At 45.0% G+C, this 19,587-nt stretch overlaps 1 protein-coding gene across 1 annotated transcript in view; it reads left to right on the top strand.

Annotated features, from left to right (window-relative positions):
• Positions 1–15,515: 15,515 nt before the first annotated feature.
• ACBD3 (acyl-CoA binding domain containing 3) overlaps positions 15,516–19,587 on the top strand; it is a gene marked incomplete at both ends in the record, with an annotated part of 36,340 nt that continues 32,268 nt past the window's right edge. The window contains one exon of the mRNA XM_084254177.1: positions 15,516–15,801. Coding sequence (XP_084110303.1) covers positions 15,516–15,801 — 286 coding nt within the window. The remainder of the gene's footprint in view (positions 15,802–19,587) is intronic.

Here is a 19,587-nt window from a genome sequence, read left to right as displayed (position 1 = left end):
TTTCAACTCCATAACTCAAATGCTCATCTTGTTAGCACTGGGAGAAGGAATTAGCACACAGCACAATCATCTGGAACACTGGAACTCTGCCTCTCCCCAGACATGCCCAAGAGACTCTTACCTGGATGAGGGCAACATCAGGCCTGATGTAACCTCCACCCCCAAGGCTCCAAAAAGTGCCCACCCTAGGTTAAATAAACTAAGGTACATTTGTTCAAAGAAATTCAAGACCTTTCAGAAAGAATTTATACCTCTAAATGTATTATTGCGGAAAGAAGTTCCCCCAAGATATTTTCTTTTAAAGATTTATTTTTTATTTATACAATAGCTGGGGTACAGGCCAGAGGCAAAGGAGGGTGAGAGGATTCACCAGAGACAGAGTAGGGGTGCAGAACAGGCAGATGGACTGAAAGCACTGCTGAGGGGAGCAGCAGGCGCAACAGGAAAGGTCTGCCGCGCCATGTGGGAATCTCCCTGGCCTGCCGGGAATTGAACCCATGCTGCAGGGGCTGTGGACAGTTTCACAGTGCTGGCTCAACCTGCGGCACCACCCACTGGGGAGGACCAGTTCCCCCAAGATATTATGTAATGAAGAAAGCAAATTGCCAAATGGGATGTACATTGGTATGTCTTTTAAAATTCTCTGTACTGGGCCTCCCTGGTGTCACAAGGGGTTAAGTCTCAGCATTATGAAACTATCAGCAGCCACTGCAGCACAACTTCAATTCCCAGTCAGGGAGCTGACCCACATGGCAAAGCAGACCTCTACTGTCTTGCCCGCTGCTCCCCTCAGCAGTGTATTTCAGTCAATCTGCCTGTTCTGCTCCCCACTCTGTCTCTGGTGAATCCTCTCACCACCCCCCACCTCTGGCTTACAACCCAGCTCTTGTATGCGTAAATAAATATAATAAATCTTTTTAAAAAAATAAATAAAATAAAATATGTATAAACGTGTGTCTATTTGCATTTGCCTAGAAAAAAAGTCTGGGAATGACTCTAGGAGGTAGGTCTGGAGCATTAGGGGGGAGGGAATTTTACTTTTCATCTCATACCCTTCAGCACTGTGCATTCACATTAGTACAAATGTGTATGATTCTGTGAATAATATTAAAATAAATCTATTAGAAATAAGGTAATGGGCCTGTCTGGTGGCCTAGGGATTAAGTCTCAGCGCTATCACCAATAAGGCCTGAGTTCCAGCCCCAGCCAGGGAGCTAACCTACATATGGTGCAGCAGACCTCTCTTGTCTCGCCTGCTGCTGCCCTCAGCAGTGTATTTCAGGAGATCTGCCTGTTCTGCTCCCCACTCTGTCTCTGCTGAATCCTCTTACTCCCCGCACCTCTGGCCTACACCCTAGTTCTTCTACGCAAAAAGAAATAAATAAAATCTTTAAAAATAAAAGAAAGAAAGACGGTAGTAAGAAACAATCCTTTATTAGGGACTTATATAATTATATTTTATAGTTGTATATTTATATTTTTATATCTTAAAATGTATTATATGTTGACATGTATCAATTACTATTAATATTGGTAAAGAATAATAGATAAAATTAATAAAGAATCAAAATAGAAAAAGGAAGATGTTGCCTGGTCCATGGCCTGACTTTGGACCGTCCCTCTGGGGCACTTGCTCTAGTTCACACTCTGACTCCCCTTTCCCTACTTCCCAGGCAGCTTAAAAAATGTGCTTTAAAATATAAAATTAGATATAGCCCCGTGCCATCAGAAGGGCATAGCTGGCGCACTCTTGCTCCTTATTTTAAGGTCCTTTAAAAGGGGACTTTATTTGATTATCACCTTTATAGTGTCTGCCTCAGCCAGAATCCTGCTGTCTGACACCTGGAAAGCCACCCCTCAGCCCAGCCCTGCTCTGGGGCTGCTGTGCCACATTTTTCCTGGGTGTCAGGACTTCCTGCTGGCGGAAGATATGCAGTGTGACTGGTTCTGACTCAGAACTCTGCCTGTGGAGTGTCATGTGGCTGTCCCTGAACCTAGTGCTCCCAAAGGGCCCGGTGTCCCCAAAGGGCCCTGTGTCCCCGGAGGCATTTCTGCTTTTCTCAGTCCTGGGGACAACTGAGCCTGGTGATCTGTGAGCAAGCTGGGCACACTGTGTGTCCTGCAGTGCAAGGTCACCAGTTCACCCAACCTCCCTTGGCCCACTGGACTGTCATGGAGACAAAAAGCTAGTCTGGGTTGCTCTCAGCATACTAGCTGTGTTTTATAAATAAAGCATGGATTTTCCCACATTTCTACATATACTGAAATTTCCAGGCAAGTATCTATATATAAATTAACTTTTTCAGGGGTTGTTCACAATTTCAAAGATCATATGATCAACAGCAACACCGTTGTCCGTCTGCTTTTGCAGTAGATACTTTCAGGAAGTCTCTGTGTGTCACTGCAGATGGCTTCTGTGTTGTCCTCAGAGTCATGTTCAAACTTCCATAGTTGTGTTTTTAATCATTTTTCCTGCATTTCTCACTTATATTACACTTGGAATATTTATAAAACCATGGCATAAAGATGGTATTTTATCTATGAATTTCTTCCAGGTGGAAGATGCTAGAAATGATCATTTTACCAGTGGTTTTGGGTCTGACAGTTTTGGGATCTGCAGTAGTACGGGGGTTACAGGCCCACAGGAGCAGACACCACATCTGTTTTGCATGCTCTGTTGGCCCCAGCATATATATGGTAGGTGCTCATCATTTCTTTTTTTTTTTTAAGATTTATTTATTTATACACACAAGAACTGGGGTACAGGCCAGAGATGTGGGGCCAAGGGCAATGAGAGGACTCACCAGAGACAGAGCAGAGAGCAGAACAGGCAAACTGACCGAAAAAAACTGCTGAGGGGAGCAGCTGGTGAGACAGGAGAGGTCTGCTGTGCCATGTGGGTCACCTCCCTGGCCAGGGATCAAACTTGTGCTGCAGTGGCTGTGATAGCTTCATAGGTTGCATCTTAACCCCTTGCGCCACCAGGGAGGCCCCTCATTCATTTCTTGAATGAATAACTTAGTTATGAAAATACTTTGGGGAGGTTAACACCAGTCCCTTGTTCTGTCTGGTGTATTTAGTAAGTGATCAATAAATATTCTTGAATGAATGTGTGAAATGGTCGAATGATGGTGTAAAAGAGGAAGATTGCAAAGGTTACTTTTTTTGAGACTTTCCTTATTCTTATATTTTTATTTTATTTTTACTTATTTTTTTTTGCTTATGTTGTCTCCCCTCCTGTTTTGAAAACCCCTCCCTCCTCTTCCCCTGCTGTGTGTCTTAGATCTACAGTTTGCTTGCAAGTGTTGTCTTCTTCTTTTTTTTTTAACTGCAAAGGTTACATTTACAATGACCTTGTCATTTAACCTGCTCTTCAGAGACTGTGGGAGGGTTGAAGGATCTAAATTTTGGTGGTGCAGTGACTTTATTTATTTATTTTTAAGATTTTATTTTTGCGTAGGAGAACTGCGGGGGGGTGAGAGGATTCACCAGGGAGGAGAACAGGTCTGCTGCGCCATGTGGGTCAGCTCCCTGGCCAGCCAAGGATTGAACTCGTGCTGCAGTAGCTGCAGATATCTTGATAGCATTGTGTCTTTAAGGCCCACACTACCAGGGCTTTTATTTATTTTATTTAGTTCATTTGTTTTTATCTCTGTATAGCACATACGAGTGAAATCATACAATGTTTGCTTTTCTCCATCTGACTTATTCTTCATCTGTGTTAGCATAATACCCTCTAGGTCAATCCATGTTGCAAATGGCAGAATTTCATCTTTTATTTATAGCTGAATAGGATTCCATTGTACATGTATGTGTATATACATACATATCACATCTTCTTTATTCATTTGTCTGTCGATGGACAGAGACTGCTCTCAAAAAAGCACAGGCCTGTGAGCACAATGGAGAATAAGGCCCAGTCCTGAGAGCAGCACCCCTCCTCCACGAGTCATTAAGATATGTACGGAGAATCATCACAGATTCCTTAATGTACCTTTTCCCCAGCCTCAACCGCCATCTCCCCTATCCATTCAGCTGCAGTTCTTGCTTATTTTCATTAAGACTTGAATATATCCTTCTTCCAGGAAGTCTTCCCAAACTGCATTAAACAACCACATCACTCCTTTCTGTATTCCTGTTAATATTTGCTGGTGCTGCTTCCACTCTTGGTTTGCACTTGCCAAGTTTCTAGTGTGTTCCTGCTTTTCTGGAGAGCAACCCAAGGCTCCTAGCACTGTCTGAGGAAATGGAAGGCAGCAGCCCCAACCCATAGGAGTACCCTTAGGGAAATCTTGGTCAGTCTTCTGCTTGGCCTCTAGGAAGCTCAAGTACTTGTTGCAAAGTATGAGTGAAAGTGCAGGCTGGAGCTGGAAGCACAGGCTGGCTCACCTTATAGGACCAGTGAGTGAGTGAGTTATTCCAGAAGGCAGGTTTCCTGCTAAAGTTGTGTGCTTTTTTGAGAGCAGTCTCCAAGGATACCCAAGCAAGGGCACATGCAGAATTATGGGACCTACAACTTATTCAGTTATATAAATTAAAAGGAGAAGGTGATCCTTTAAGAAGACTAGAAAAATCTGTTTCAAAAAGAATACAGACTGGGGGCCTCCCCGGTGGCGCAGTGGTTGAGCACTGGGTTGGGAAGCTGCCAGCAGCTTATGCAGCGCCGGTTCGATCCCCAGCTGCTCCCCGGCCACCAAAGGAGGGTCCCATATGGCGCGCAGACCTCTCCTGCCGCCCGCTGCTCCCCTCAGCAGTGTACTTCGGTCCTTCTGCCTGCTCTGCTCCCCGCTCTGACTCTGGTGAATTCTCTCACCCTCCCCTGCTTCTGATTGTACCCAAATGCTTGTATAAATAAATAAATAAAATCTAAAAAAAAAATACAGAATGGTACAAAAATGAATGTTTAATTGAGAATGAGAAATATATGACAAAGAGTCACAAGGGTGAAAAATCTTACTAGTATCACAAAATTCAAATAACTTGGTAATAACAACTATTATTATTATGACTTAACTTCCTAATACATTTCTATATTTATGTTGCTTCCTAAATTTTCCTGCATACTCTTTGGTCTCCATAAGATAACAATTTCATAATTTGGTTTTTTATCAACAGAATGGAAAGATCATTCAGTCTTTCTTCTAGCATGGCTGCTGAGCTTTGGTTTTTTTTTTTTTTAAATAATAAATTTTATTTTTATATTCCCCATACAATTGCAGCCCCCCCCCATTCTGACCCCAATCCCTCCCCTCCCGCCCCCGCCCCCCTAAAAGTGTCTCTGGTTCATAGTTTTTTGTTGATTTTGATTTTCACTTTCTTATAGTTATTCATTTTCCTGGTCCCTTATTTAAGTTTTCTAGATTCCTGCTATGAGTGAGACCATCAGTATTTTTTTCTTTCTGGCTTATTTCACTGAGCATGATCCCTTCCAGCGCCATCCATGTTCCTGCAAATTGCATGTGTTTATCTTTTTTGAATGCTGAGTAATATTCCATGGTATATATGTACCACATCTTCTTGATCCAGTCATCTATTTTTGGGCATTTGGGTTGTTTCCAAAGCTTAGCTTGAGCTTTGGTTTTTATGTACATCGTTTAGAAAACTTTCGTCACCCACCCAGAACCCCAACCTTTGTCCTAGTTCTGCAGCTCCCAGGTCACAGGGGCTACCCCCTCCTGCCCACCCTCCTCCCCACCCCGGAGGTGGCCACAGGCCAGGGTTGCAGAGGCTGACCTAGGGGCCCCAGGAACCCCGGGCTGGGAGAGTGAACCCGTTTGGGGTAACGCTACCACCTTCAACCAGCAGGTGGGGCTGAGCAACTCTAACATTAAGTGTCAGTGATGGAGCTTTTGATCAGATCCTCGGAATCAGAGGACTCTTCTCCTGAACCTTCACACTTACCGTAGGTGGAGAGCATTACTTAATAATAACTACCAGTAGTGTTAATGAGTATTGTTATTTGCACGACAAATGAAAGAATGTGCCCCACATTGCTATGTTGGTTAGATTTCAGTAATGGGATCATGAAAGACACATTTCTGTAAGTCTTTAATGTCTTAGAATTCCTTTTTACTTTTGAGTCTGAAAAATATATATGTAATTTCATAATTTTGCCAATTTCCTGGTGACTCTTGAGTGTTTTGATGTGAAGGTCAGAGAGACATGGTTATAGCAGTTATATGAATCATATCTGTTTACAGTATTTTATCATTTCAAAAACACACAAAGATAAGTTAATCAGCATCTTGTGATGGATCGAGGGCAGAAACTATTTCTGCTTTTACAGATAGCAAGACAGAGGTGCAGAAAGAGTGGTCGGGTCAGATCACAGCAGCTAAACCAAGGCAGATTCAGCACCTCCCCTAACCTGATCACTGGACATCTCTTTGGGATCTGTCTCTTCCTCCTCACTTCTCACAGTTTCCTGAGTCAGCTTGAGGTCAGGTTTTGCCACCAAATGAGTCCATGTGATGACTTCACTTTTTTTTTAAAGATTTATTTTATTTATTTATGAATACAAGACCTGGGGTGGGGTCTCCCTGATGGCACAAGGGGTTAAGTCGCAGCATTATGAAGGTATCTGCAGTCACTGCAGCACGAGTTCTTGTATGCATAAATAAATAAATCTTAAAAAAAAAACCTCTCCCCCCAATTAAAAAAATAAAGAGCTGAGAAACAGCCCAAATGCCCAAAAATAGATGACTGGATCAAGAAGATGTAGTACATATATACCATGGAATATTACTCAGCATTCAAAAAAGATAAATGCATGCAATTTGCAGCAACATGGATGGCGCTGGAAGGGATCATGCTCAGCGAAATAAGCCAGAAGGAAAAAGAAAAATACCGGATGGTCTCACTCATAGCAGGAATCTAGAAAACTTAAATAAGGGACCAGGAAAATGAATAACTATAAGAAAGTGAAAATCAAAATCAACAAAAATCTATGAACCAGAGACACTTTTGGGGGGGTGGGTGGAGGGAGGGGAGGGATTGGGGTCAAAATGGGGGGGTTGAAATTGTATGGGGAATATAAAAATAAAATTTATTATTTAAAAAAAAATAAATAAAGAGCTGGGGTGTAGGCCAGAGGTGGGGGTGTAGGGGAGGGTGAGAGGGTTCATCAGAGACAGAGTGGCGAGCAGAACAGGCAGATCTTCCGAAATACACTGCTGAGGGGAGCAGCAGGCAAGAAAGGAGAGGTCTGCTGCACCATGTGGGTTAGCTCCCTGCCATGTGGGTTAGCTCCCTGGCTGGGATTGAACTCAGGCCATAGAGGTGATAGCACTGAGACTTAACCCCTATGCCACTAGGGAGGCCCACAAGAGACACTTCTTAAATGCACTTTGAGCTGAGTTGATATTGCAGGTACTAGACGTAAGTGTACCTTCATTCATCTACTCAATATGGCATCCCGAGTTCCTACCACATTTCCCGTCCTGTGACAGGACTGTGAAGTTGGGAAATGGGGTTTGCCCTCATGTGCTTGTAATCAAAGAGCGAAAATAATTATCATTACTAAACTGAACTGAATTACTACATAAAACAGCAACATTTTACCAAGTACTGATTATTAGTTCACCAGATAATGAAACAATTAAATGCAATCTCTGGTGATGTAGCAATATTTCACAGAGTAGATGAAAATATGTGGAGGGCCTCCCAGGTGAAGCAGAGAGTTGAGTGCAGTGCTGTGAGGCTGTCTGCAGCCTCTGCAGCATGGTTTGATTCCCGGCTGGCCAGGGAGATTCCCGCATGACGTTGCAGACCTCTCTTGTCGCACCTGCTGCTCCCCTCAGCAGTGCTTTCGGTTGTCTGCCTGTTCTGCCCTCTGCTCTGTCTCTGGTGAATCCTCTCACCTTCCCGCGCCTCTGGCCTATATCCCAGCTCTTATATAAAAATAAATAAATCTGGGCCTCCCTGGTGGTGCAGCAGTTGAGCGCTGGGTTGCGAAGCTGCCCGCAGCCTCTGCAGCATCGGTTCAATCCCTGGCTACCGGGCGAGGGTCCAACTTGGCGCGCAGACCTCTCCTGCCGCCCGCTGCTCCCCTCAGCAGTGTACTTCTTGTCTGCCTGTTCTGCTCTCCCCTCTGGCTCTGGTGAATTCTCTCACCCTCCCGCGCTTCTGACTGTGCCCAGTGTTTGTATAAATAAATCAATCTCTTGAATAAATAAATAAATCTTAAAAAAAAATTTTGAAAAAAAGAAAATATGTGGGTCTTCCCCTGGTGGCATAGGCGGTTGAGCGCCGCACTGTGAGGCTGTCCGCAGCCTCTGTAGCGCCAAGTTCAATCCAGGAAGGGTCCCACATGGTGCGGCAGACCTCTCCTGTCTCGCCTCCTGCCCCCCTCATCAGTGATTTCATCAGTCTGCTTGTTCTGGTCCCCGCTCTGTGTCTGGTGAATCCTCTCACCCTCTCCTCATCTGGCCTGTACCCCGGTTCTTGTATAAATAAATAAAATCTTTAAAAAAAATGTGGAGAACACATACTAAGAAGAAACTTCAGAAACATTTTAGAAATCGTAAAATTGTGTCTAGTAAATGATTGAATGGAATAGAGATTAATTGAAATTCAGCGTAGTTGGTTGCTTAAAAAGTAGGCTATTCTATATAGGGATAGGCTTGGAGAAAATATTTGAACCATTTAGAAAACACCTTTTTGGTAACTCAATGCACCACCTCATATGTAAAAGATAAGGGTATGGAAAAACAGGTAGTTTCTCTGAACTGTTCATAGGAGCCAGATTCTATATGACAAGCCCATTGTAAAAAATGTCTACAAAAAAGTCATGGGGAGGGAGAAATTACAGAAGGCGTGAGGGATATACTTATTATCTTCATTGTGCTAATGTTTTCACAGGCACATGTGTATGCCAAAACTCATTTAGTTGTAAATTTTGCATATTTGCAGTTATTGAATATCAATGATACTTTAATAAAAGTGTGAAAAATTTTTTCCTAGACTCTGGTTATTCAAAATGTGGTCTATACTGTAGATCTGAGGGATCCAGGAGCGGTTTCTGAGGCTCTTCTCTTTCCTGGGAGGTCCGGGAAAGCCCCTGGCAGTGGGGTCCCCATGGATAACCAGCACAGTTTGCACACCATGATGACCCTTGTGCAGGAGGGAGGCCGGGAAGCCCTGCCACAGCTGCAGCAGTCGCTGCTTCACACCTGGGGCTCTGAACAGGCTCCATGGAAGGAAAGTGTTTAACGACCTCAGATTTTAGGAGTGGGGCAATCACTACAATCTGAAAAAGACATTTTTGAGCTTCTGACTTTACCTGCAAAATCTAACAGGACAGATTAATAATTTTTTTTTTAATTTTTGGTTTCTATTCAGCCTGCTTTTTTTTTTTTTTTTAAATAGAGGCATGTTTTATTTATTTATTTATTTGTTTGTTTGTTTGCTTATACATGCACTGGGTACAGTCAGAAGCACGGGAGGGTGAGAGAATTAACCAGAGCCAGAGCGGGGAGCAGAGCAGGCAGAAGGACCGAAGTACACTGCTGAGGGGAGCAGCGGGCGGCAGAAGAGTTCTGCGCACCATGTGGGATCCTCCTCCGGTGGCCGGGGAGCAGCCGGGGATCGAACCGGCGCCGCACAGACTGTGGGCAGCTTCGCAAGCCAGCGCTCAACCGCTGCGCCACCGGGGAGGCCCAGATTAATAATTTTTAAACAAATAAACCAAAGCACAGAGAAAGTACTAAGGCATGTCTGAATAAGCATCGACTATTCTAGTTTCATAAATGAGTTTGATTCTGCTATTTGGAGCTTATTGAAATACCTTCTGAACCTTTGAGTCACATGTCCAATTGTAAATTAGGGGTTAAAGTAGGTGCATTTTGGACAGAAGGGGTATTTTCTTCTCAGAAAACTATTAGATGTTGGGCTTCCCTGGTGGTACAGGGGTTAAAGACAGCGCTATCAAGCTATCGCCAGCCACTGTAGCTGGAGTTTGAGTTCGATGGATCCCTGGCCAGTGAGCTACCCACATGGTGCAGCAGATCTTTCCTGTCTCACCCACTGCTCCCCTCAATAGTGTATTTCAGTAGATTTACCTGTTCTGCTCCCCCACTCTCTCTGGTGAATCCTCTCACCCCTCCAACTCTGGATTACACACCTGTTCTTATATGCATAAATAAATGAATCTTTAAAAAAAGGAAAAAAAGAAAAACTGTCAGATGTTGGCCCAACACAGCAAGATTGCCAGGTGGGAGAAGTTCAAGCTGCAAACAGGTGGGCACTGTCAAGATATGAGAAGAGACTGTTTTTCTACGTCGACAGTGTTCGTCCTGAGTAGTTTAGCCTCACTTTGAGGAAGCAGGGACAGCAGGTGACCCCAGACATGGAATAACTTGTGCAACCAGTGACTGTTATTTTTCCTTTTTTCCTAAGGCAGTTGTCCTGGTGTGTGGCTCTGAGTCTGCCTGGTTCTAAGATTGCTGCTGGTACTGGCCTTCCCTGGCAACGTAGAAGTCATCCAGGAAGCTCTGTAAATAATCGAACATTGGCCTCTCAGTTGCCTTTTCTTTCCAGAACATTTTCATGATGTCACAGAGTTCATCTGGGCAGTTTTCCATGCAGGGCATCCTGAAACCCTGCGATGGGGTGGTCATCACATCGGCATTGGTGTTCCCTGGGTAGGGAATTTTCCCATAAGTATGATTTCATACTGGAGAACCCCAAAGAACCACTTATTAGACTTAATAGTGAAATATCCAGAATTGATGGCTCTGAAGCTGTCCACTTCATGGGGAATTTAGCACCTTCCCCTGCTGTGCACTCGCTGTCTTCAATTACTCGAGCAAGACCAAAAGCGGCAATTTTGCCTGTGAGTGATCCAGAAACCAAGACATTAGCTGTTTGTAGGTCTCGGTGATGTAGCTCTTCCTCTCCGTGTATGTCACACCCTCAGTGACCTGAGCAGAAAAGTCAATAAACAAAGCAGCACTTGTCCCCTTCATCGCTCTCAGGAAATCCGGCACACGGCCGCTAGCTGTGGACTCAGTGATGATGAGGGGCTCCTCTTTGGTGACCACTGAGCAGAGCCTCACAAGCTAGTCATGGTGGAGAGTCTTAGAGAGGCTTGCTCCCTCCGGAAAGCTGGCACAGACATAGTGCCTCAATTCAGGGTTCTCGTGGTACAAAGTACACAGTACTTTAGTACTATTGTTATAGTAACCCATCCAGACTTCCCCAAACTGCCCCACATCAAGTCTTTTCATGGACTCTCATGGGATCCCATAGCTTTTGTAGTTTGGGACTAATACATGCCTCCCCCTATCTTCTGGACAAGGGTTCTGACTACTTTTGGTACTCATGTCACTGATACAGGAAAAGTGATTCGTGGAGAGATGTAATAATCCCCGTTGTCCAGACTTCTCATTTTGTTGTGCTTAATAACATCACTATGCACAGGGCCACAGAGAGAAACTTCCTTTTCATGTTTCGCTTTCTCTGATAAGGCTCCAGCATGGTTCCCTGGCCCCAGAATCTTCCTTTCTGCCCCTTTCCTGGTTTTCTACTGTTCTCCATGCTTCTCCAGGACTTTCACTTCTTTCCTTTCTCCCCCCTCCTTTTTTTTGTTTTTTTTTTTTTTAAGATTCATTTATTTATACAAGCACTGGGTACAGGCCAGAGGCGCGGGAGGGTGAGAAAATTCACTAGAGGCAGAGCAGAGAGCAGAACAGGCAGAAGGACCGAAGTACGCTGAGGGGAGCAGTGGGCAAGATAGGAGAGGTCTGCTGCACCATGTGGGTATCTCCCCGGCTGGCTGGGAATCAAACAGGCCCTGCAGAGGCTGCGGCAAACAGCTTCACAGCACTGCACTCAACCCACTGCGCCACTGGGGAGGCCTTCCACTCCCCTTTTTAAAAGAATACATACATTTTTTTAAAGATTTATTTATGCATACAAGAACTGGGGTGTAGGCCAGAGGTGTAGGGGGTAAGGTGGGGGTGGGGTGGGGTGAGAGGATTCACCAGAGTCAGAGTGGGGAGCACAACAGGCAGATCTACTGAAATACACTGCTGAGGGGAGCAGCGGGCGAGATAGGAGAAGTCTGTTGTGCCATGTGGGTCAGCTCCCTGGCCGGGAATCGAACTCAGGCCAGGACACAATGGCTGACAATAGCTTGATAGCGCTGAGACTTTAATGCCTGCACCACCAGGGAGGTCCCGGCATTTTTAATCTTTAAAAAGTAAAGTAATTATGTTTTTGGACACCCTGTCGAAGTGTGTTAGGCAGTTAATAAAAATATTATCGTTATGTTCATAATGTTTGTGGGCTTTCTTAATTTTTAAAAATATCACTTTTGATAGGCTGCAGATAGTATAATTTACCAAAAAGGATATCCAAAAAGCCAGCAGACATGAAAAAACATTCATCCTTGCTTCCAGTAAGAGATGCATGTTAAAACCACAATGAGATACCATCTCATAAAAAGACCTCCAACAAATGCTGAAGAGGATGCGGAGAAAAAGGAACCCCATTACACTGTTGGTGGGAATGTAAACTGATGCAACCATTATGGAAAGCAATCTGGATTTACCTTAAAAAACTAAAAGTGAAAATACTGTACAGCCCAGCAACCTCCCGCCCTCTCCCCTCCCTGGCCATATAGCCAAAGAATAGGAAACCATCAACATAAAATCCATATATTCCACAATGTTTACAGCAGCATTTTTATAGTAGTTATTATTTTTTAAAGATTTGCTTATTTATGTATACAAGAACTGGGGTACAGGCCAGAGGTGTGTGGGGATGAGAGGATTCACCAGCGCCACGGACCAGCATAGCAGTAGACGAGGAGGCCGTCTCAGGGTTGAGAGACTGCACAGGGTGGTCAGGGATTCAGTTAAAGAAATGACAAACAGACACACTTCAAGAGAGAGTGTAAATCTGAGTACTCTTTATTTTAGTCAGTGGTCAGTATATATATGTTTTTTCTAAAGGCATAGGATCGGTGAACATCAAAGAAATTAGCTTGCTCATAGGTTTAGCTTATCATTGACAGGGCAGTGATTTATGTCCAAAATACATCTGGACCTAGCTGCATTCCTAAGTAGACAGGCTATTAACTCTTTATATTTTTGTTGTACTAACTACTACTACTATTACCTACTTATGTTTACTCATAATTAATTGTCATGGGTGAATTTATGTTATAATGCAGTTAATATCAAAGGTACTAAAGTTAAGCACATAATAGATTATTAAACCAACAATTCTATTATAACACAGTGTTTAGTAATGTTTCATTTGCATTAGCCTAATTATTAAATTATGTATGTTTTTTATTTTTATTTTTTATGTATGTTTTTTAATTAGCAATCAATGACCAGAAAATGGAAAGATTTTAGAGAGACAGTTGTAGCAGAATAAAGTTTGTGGGCCTTGAGAAAGCGAGATAAGGTTCCAGGTGGTCAGCATTTCTTTTAATCATCTCTGTGGCGGCTTCTGGTGGTCGTTATCTCTTGGCAAGCATTCGGCTTCTCTGCATCTTAGGGAGTTTGCTCTTCTCCCCCTGCGCGCATGGTTCCTTGCCCACGCCGGACCTCAGAGACCATGGCAACAGCCATTAGCCCTGAGGGTCACTGCAGGGGGAGGTGCAGCACACCAGAGTGGGGAACAAAACAGGCAGACTGACCAAAACACACTGCTGAGGGAAGCAGCGGACAAGTCAGGAGAGGTCTGCTGTGCTATGTGGGTAGCCCCCTGGTTGGCAGGTGATCAAACTCATGCTGCAGAGGCTGCAGATAGCTTCACAGTGCTGTGCTTAATCCCTTGTGCCACCAGGGAGGCCCTACAGTAGTTATTCTTGCCCCCTGATAAGATCAAGAATATGGGGCCTCCCTGGTGGTGCAAGGGGTTAAGTCTCAGCACTATGAAACTACACCCAGTTGCTGCTGCATGAGTTGGATCCCCATCTAGGGAGGTGACTCACATGGTGCAGCAGATCTCTCCTGTCTTGCCTGCTGCTCCCCTCAGCAGTGTATTTCAGTAGGTCCGTCTGTTCCGCTCCCCATTCTGTCTCTGGTGAATCCTCTCACTCTCCACACCTCTGGCCTGCACCCTGGCTCTTGTATGCATAAATAAATAAATCTTAAAAAAAAAGAAAGAATATGTGGTATTTTCAAAACCACTGTGGAGTACTATGTAGTCATAAGAAAGGATAAAACAGTCTTTTTCAACAAAATGGAAGGAGTGTGAGAGAATCATGTATAGTAAAGCAAGTCAAAATGACAAAAGTAAATACTGGACTTTCACATAGCAACTAATTCTATAATGTAAAATACTTAAAAAAAAAAAAAAAACAATCCCAGTGGTCATCAATAAACACCTGAGGGCTCAGAGGTTAAAGGGGATGGGGGAGAACATACAAGAGGATATAAATGCTAGTGGTGAGAAAAAATTAGACTACTGAAAAGAAAAAAATTAGAGAAAATTTGGAAACCAAAAAAAATTACGAATTAAAAAAAAAAAAAAACAGCGGAGGAAAAAAGTGCCTTAGCAAAGGCCCAGGACAAGGTGGTGATCTCTTCAAGTTGGCTGTCTTGACAGTCATTAAAAAATAAAAAAATTGGGCCTCCCTGGTGGCGCAAGGGGTTAAGAAGCAACCTCCGAAGCTGTCCTCAGCCACTGCAGCACCAGTTCGATCCCCCACTGGGGAGCTACCCACATGGCGCAGCAGACTTCTCCTGACTCGCCCGCTGCTCCCCTCAGCAGGGTATTTCAGTCAGTCTGCCTGTTCCGTTCCCCACTCTGGTGAATCCTCTCACCCCTCCCGCGCACCTCTAGCCTGCACCCCAGCTCTTGTGTGCATAAATAAACCTTTAAAAAAAATTCACTTGTAATTTCTCATTCTAAATATGTACTCACTTTCCTTTCTGCTCGTAATTAAATTTTTTTTCCTTAATGCGGGCCTCACAAATTGTATGAGCTTCAGTTCCCGCAAAACCAGACTCCGCCCTTTACACCAACCTCAGAAGTCATGAGTCTCTGCACACTCAGTTTCCCCTGTTTAAAGCGCCCGGCGGCAGCTGCCCCGCATCACCCCTGCTGCTGTGAAGCCCAAACCAAAGCCCGGGGGCGAAGACTCCTGACAACCGCCCTCGCACAGAGGTGGAGGGTCTGTGACGTGGCCGGCAGCGCCCTCGCCTGCGGCCACTCACCCCGCACGCCCGCCGCGGGAGCCTGGGCCCGGCCCCCGCCCGCCGCCGAAAGCCGCGGGTGGCGGCACGCGGGGACGCGGCCCCCGGGGCGCAGCCCGCGTCCTCCCGAGGAGCGGGGACCGCGCGGGCCGGGGGGAGGGGCGGGGCGCGCGGGCGCGCGGGCGCCGGGGGCGTGGCGGGTGGTCGCGGAGGGGCGGGGCGCCAGGTCCCGGCCCTTCTCCCCGAGCGCTCGCGCCTCCTCAGCGGCGGAAGTTCCGGTGTCGGCGAGCGGAGGTCAGAGGTCAGCAGGAAGTCGATACGTGGCCGCCGCCTGTCCCCGCCGAGGAGGCGCAGCAGCCGGAGATGGCGGCGGTGCTGAACGCAGAGCGGCTCGAGGTCTCCGTCGACGGCCTCACGCTGAGCCCGGACCCGGAGGAGCGGCCGGGCGCGGAGGGTGCGCCGCTGCCGCCGCCGCCGCTGCCGCCGCCGCCTCCCGCCGGGGCCGCTCGGGGCCCGGGCGCCGCGGGGGAGCAGCCCGAGCCCGGGGAGGCGGCGGCTGGGGGCGCGGCGGAGGAGGCGCGGCGGCTGGAGCAGCGCTGGGGCTTCGGCCTGGAGGAGCTGTACGGCCTGGCGCTGCGCTTCTTCAAAGGTGAGCGGGGCCGGCCGCGACGCCGCCGCCTCTGCCGGGCGTTGGGCGCCCCGCCTGGCTGCGGCCCCCAGGCTGACTGGACGGGTCTCGCCCAAACCCAGGCTTGCTGGGCCGCGGCTGCCACAGCGCAGCCCCGTCCTTGTGGGTGCCGAAGTTTGTCACTGCCAGCCTGGGCTCTAGGTCACACCCCTGTGGGACCTGGAACCTTGGTGTCGCCTTCCCGAGGTCACCCGGCGTTTTGCCTGACTTAGCTTCTCGGGGTTTCCCGAGCCAGGGTGAAGGGGAGCTCTCGCCCAGAGGATCCCATCCTGGGGCGGTGGTTTCTTCTTCTTCTTCCCATCGCTTTCCTTTTTCCTGGTTCCTGTGGCTTGGCATACCACACCCCGCCGCTTTCTACCGTTTCCATAATGGAAGAATTCTTCCCACAGGTTCCACGTATCTCCTTTCCATTCATTCTGGGAAACCTTAAACTCCAATAGGGGGAATCACCTGGCAGCTTCGATGTGGCGGAGAGGAGAAAGTATTTAGCTAACATTGCCCCTCTAGCTTGTCTAGCTTCTCTGAAGAGAAAGGCTACCTTGTCTTTTTAGGCATCCCTCAAGGATGAAAATAACTTGGGATTCTGGAACCCTGTTTCTCATTCCATCCCTGTCACAGTGCTCTTGACCCAGTGACTGAACCCATTGTGTCAACTATGTACTCTTAATTTTAGAAAGGTAAAAGTAAAAATAATAGCTGAAAAAAAAATTACCATTTAAACTTCAGATGTTGTTGGACCCTTATTGTGGATAACATTTTATATTAGGTTACCACTATAAACGAGTAGTACAACCCCTTTAGTTATTAACAACCTAAAGAGGGGTTAAATACCCAGTGATACCTTCTATGTTCTATTTTCTTCCAGATGGTTAGAATTTTATCTTGTAAGCGATGTGTGCTAGAGGTACTTCTCAGAATAAGGCTTAAAAGTATCCTTTGGGCTTCTTGAACTAATGGTAAAATGTCTCACAGCAAGATTGTGTGTGTTGATTGGGTGTTTCATTTAGTCAAATGGTAGTGATGTTGGTTGTTCCTGGGGAAGGCTCTTGAGAAGTCCTTCAGATTGATTCTTAAAGGTATTTGCATGTCCTGGGTGGATAGGCAAGAAGAGACATTGGCAAGGGAAACTTTGAAAGTGGTTTCTAGGATCCATATACATTCCAGAACAGCATATTTATGACCCTTTTCCCACAGGGAGTACCTTTTTGGATCACATATTTTACTTGCTGAAGTGGAATAATTCAGCATAATGACATGTGAAATGTTTTTTCTCCAGATAACTTTAATTGTGCAGTAGTGAAAGCCTCCTAAATTTTCAGAACATTTGATCATTCCACATGCATCATGTTTTTTTTTTTTTTTTATCAATAAGTTTACCCTTGAAGTATTGCTTGTTATTTTAGTGAGTTCTGTACACTAGCTAACTTAAGGAATTGATAATGGCTGATGGGTTTTAGATCACTTTACCCTTAGGTTACTGGCTTGAATTTAGAGTGTCCTGTGGTGATGATATACTACCACTTATATAAAAATCTGGTTGCTTCTGTGCAATTCATATAATTACATTTTACCTTAAATTTTTTTCTTGGAACTTATTTTTCCAGTGTTCAATGAGATTAAAGTATATCATAGCAGAAGAGAGTTTAAGACAAGAAAAGAACCGACTTCCAAAAACATAAAACAACTTATGATCCTACTTTTGCCATGTGTCTAACAAAAAATAAGTGGGTAATATCATCTGTTGAACCCAACTTACTTCAGAATAATAGCAAATATATATGAAAGATTAAAATACTGATGTGCAGTAAACCTAGCATTGCTTTGGAAATCACGAAATCCTGACTCCTATGGGCCGTGTAAACTCCTGAACAGCTAACTTTTCTATTGTCTTCCTCCACCCCCCATTCCCTCTTTACGTAGAGTCTGAAAGAGAGAAACAAAGAGAGCTGGATTAGATGAAATTTGATGTTTCATATTTAGTGGTCTAAACCTAGCATAATTTTAACATGTTTGTTGGGTGGTGGGACTCCTAGAGTCCTTCACTTGATTTCTGAAGCACTGAAAGCAATATCCAGGTACTTAAATGGAGAAATAGCAATGTCACAATTAAGAGCTAAAAGATCCTTGCTGCATAGATCATGACATAGTTAGCAAAAAGGAGGCTGTTAGTGTAGGAGAGGCCTAATGGAGGGGAAAAAAGGGATCTAAAAGCAGTCAGAAGACTTAGTGGTGAGTCAAGTGTTGCTGCCTTTGTTTTAATGTGTGAGTTTTTCCACTGTAACACTTGGCATTTTTATCAGTCTTATCAGGACATCTACTGTTTTGTAAGTATCTCATAAGAACTTGATATAACATCTGCTGTAGAATAAATATAAATCTTGAAAGCATAGATATTATTATTTTCCTTTGAAAATAACTTGGATTGGGATTCAGGAACCCTCTTTTCTTACTCTATCCCCATCACGGTGCCCTTGGGCTAGTGACTGAACCCATTATGCCAACTATGTCCCTCTTAATTTTATGAAGGTAAAAATAAAATAGATGAAAATATGGTGAATATAAATTAGTATTTTACCCTCTAAACTTCATGTATTGTTGATTCCTTATTAAGGGTAACATTTATATTAGGTTACCACTATATAAGAATGCTACCTTCTTTTTTTTTTTAAGATTTATTTATTTATGCATACAAGAACTGGGGTACAGGCCAGAGGTGCGGGGTTGGGTGAGAGTATTCACCAAAGACAGTGGGAAACAGAACAGGAGGATTGACTGAAATACACTGCTGAGGGGAGCAGCTGGCAAAACAGAAGAGGTCTGCTGTGCCATGTGGGTAGCTCCCTGGCTGGCCCAGGATTGAACTCATGCTGCGTCTTAACCCCTTGCACCGCCAGGGAGGCCCCTCTTCTTAATATTAAGGAATCAAAGGAGTTGTTAAATATCCAGTGATAATATAAGTGGAAGATTAAGGGAACAGATGCCATTCCAGAGAGGGAGGAAGAAATGGCAAATAAGAAGTGGTTCAGTGGAGAGAGCTGGAAAGTTAGGTTTGTGGCTGATTTGAGGAAGGACTTTGAATGCTATTATAAATAACTTTTTTATTAGTAGACAGTGAGGACCCATTGAAGGTTTTTTTTAATTTATTTATGCATACAAGAATTGGGGTATAGGCTAGAAGTGCAGGGGGTGAGGGGATTCACCAGAGACAAGAGTGGGGAGCAGAACAGGTAAATGTACAGAAATACACTGCTGAGGGGAGCGGCAGGCGAGACAGGAGAGGTCTGCGTGCCATTTGAGTCAGCTCCCTAGCCAGGGATTGAACTGATGTCGCAGTGGCTGGCCGTAGCTTGATAGCACTGTGTGTTTAACCCCTGCATCACCAGGGAGGCCCCCATTGAAGGTTTTTAAGGGGAAGAACAAAGTTGCCCAATTTTAGGATAGGCAAGATTAAATTTTTTTCTTACCTCTCTGGCGTAAGTGCTAACCTGATAACCTTTACTTCTTTTTTTTTTTTTTAATTATTTATGCATACAAGATCTGAGGTATAGGCAGAGGTGCAGGCCCAGGGAGTGAGAGGATTCACCAGAGACAGAGTGGGTAACAGAACAGACAGACTGACTGAAATACACTGCTGAGGGGAGTAGCGGGTGAGTCAGGAGAGGTCTGCTGTGCCATGTGGGTAGCTCCCTGGCTGGGATTGAAATCGTGCTGCAGTGGCTGTGGATAGCTTCATAGGTTGTGTCTTAA

The sequence above is a fragment of the Talpa europaea genome (genome assembly GCF_964194135.1).
Source record: "Talpa europaea genome assembly, chromosome: 14".
NCBI lineage: Eukaryota > Metazoa > Chordata > Mammalia > Eulipotyphla > Talpidae > Talpa > Talpa europaea.
This window is presented reverse-complemented; position numbering and strand designations above follow the sequence as displayed.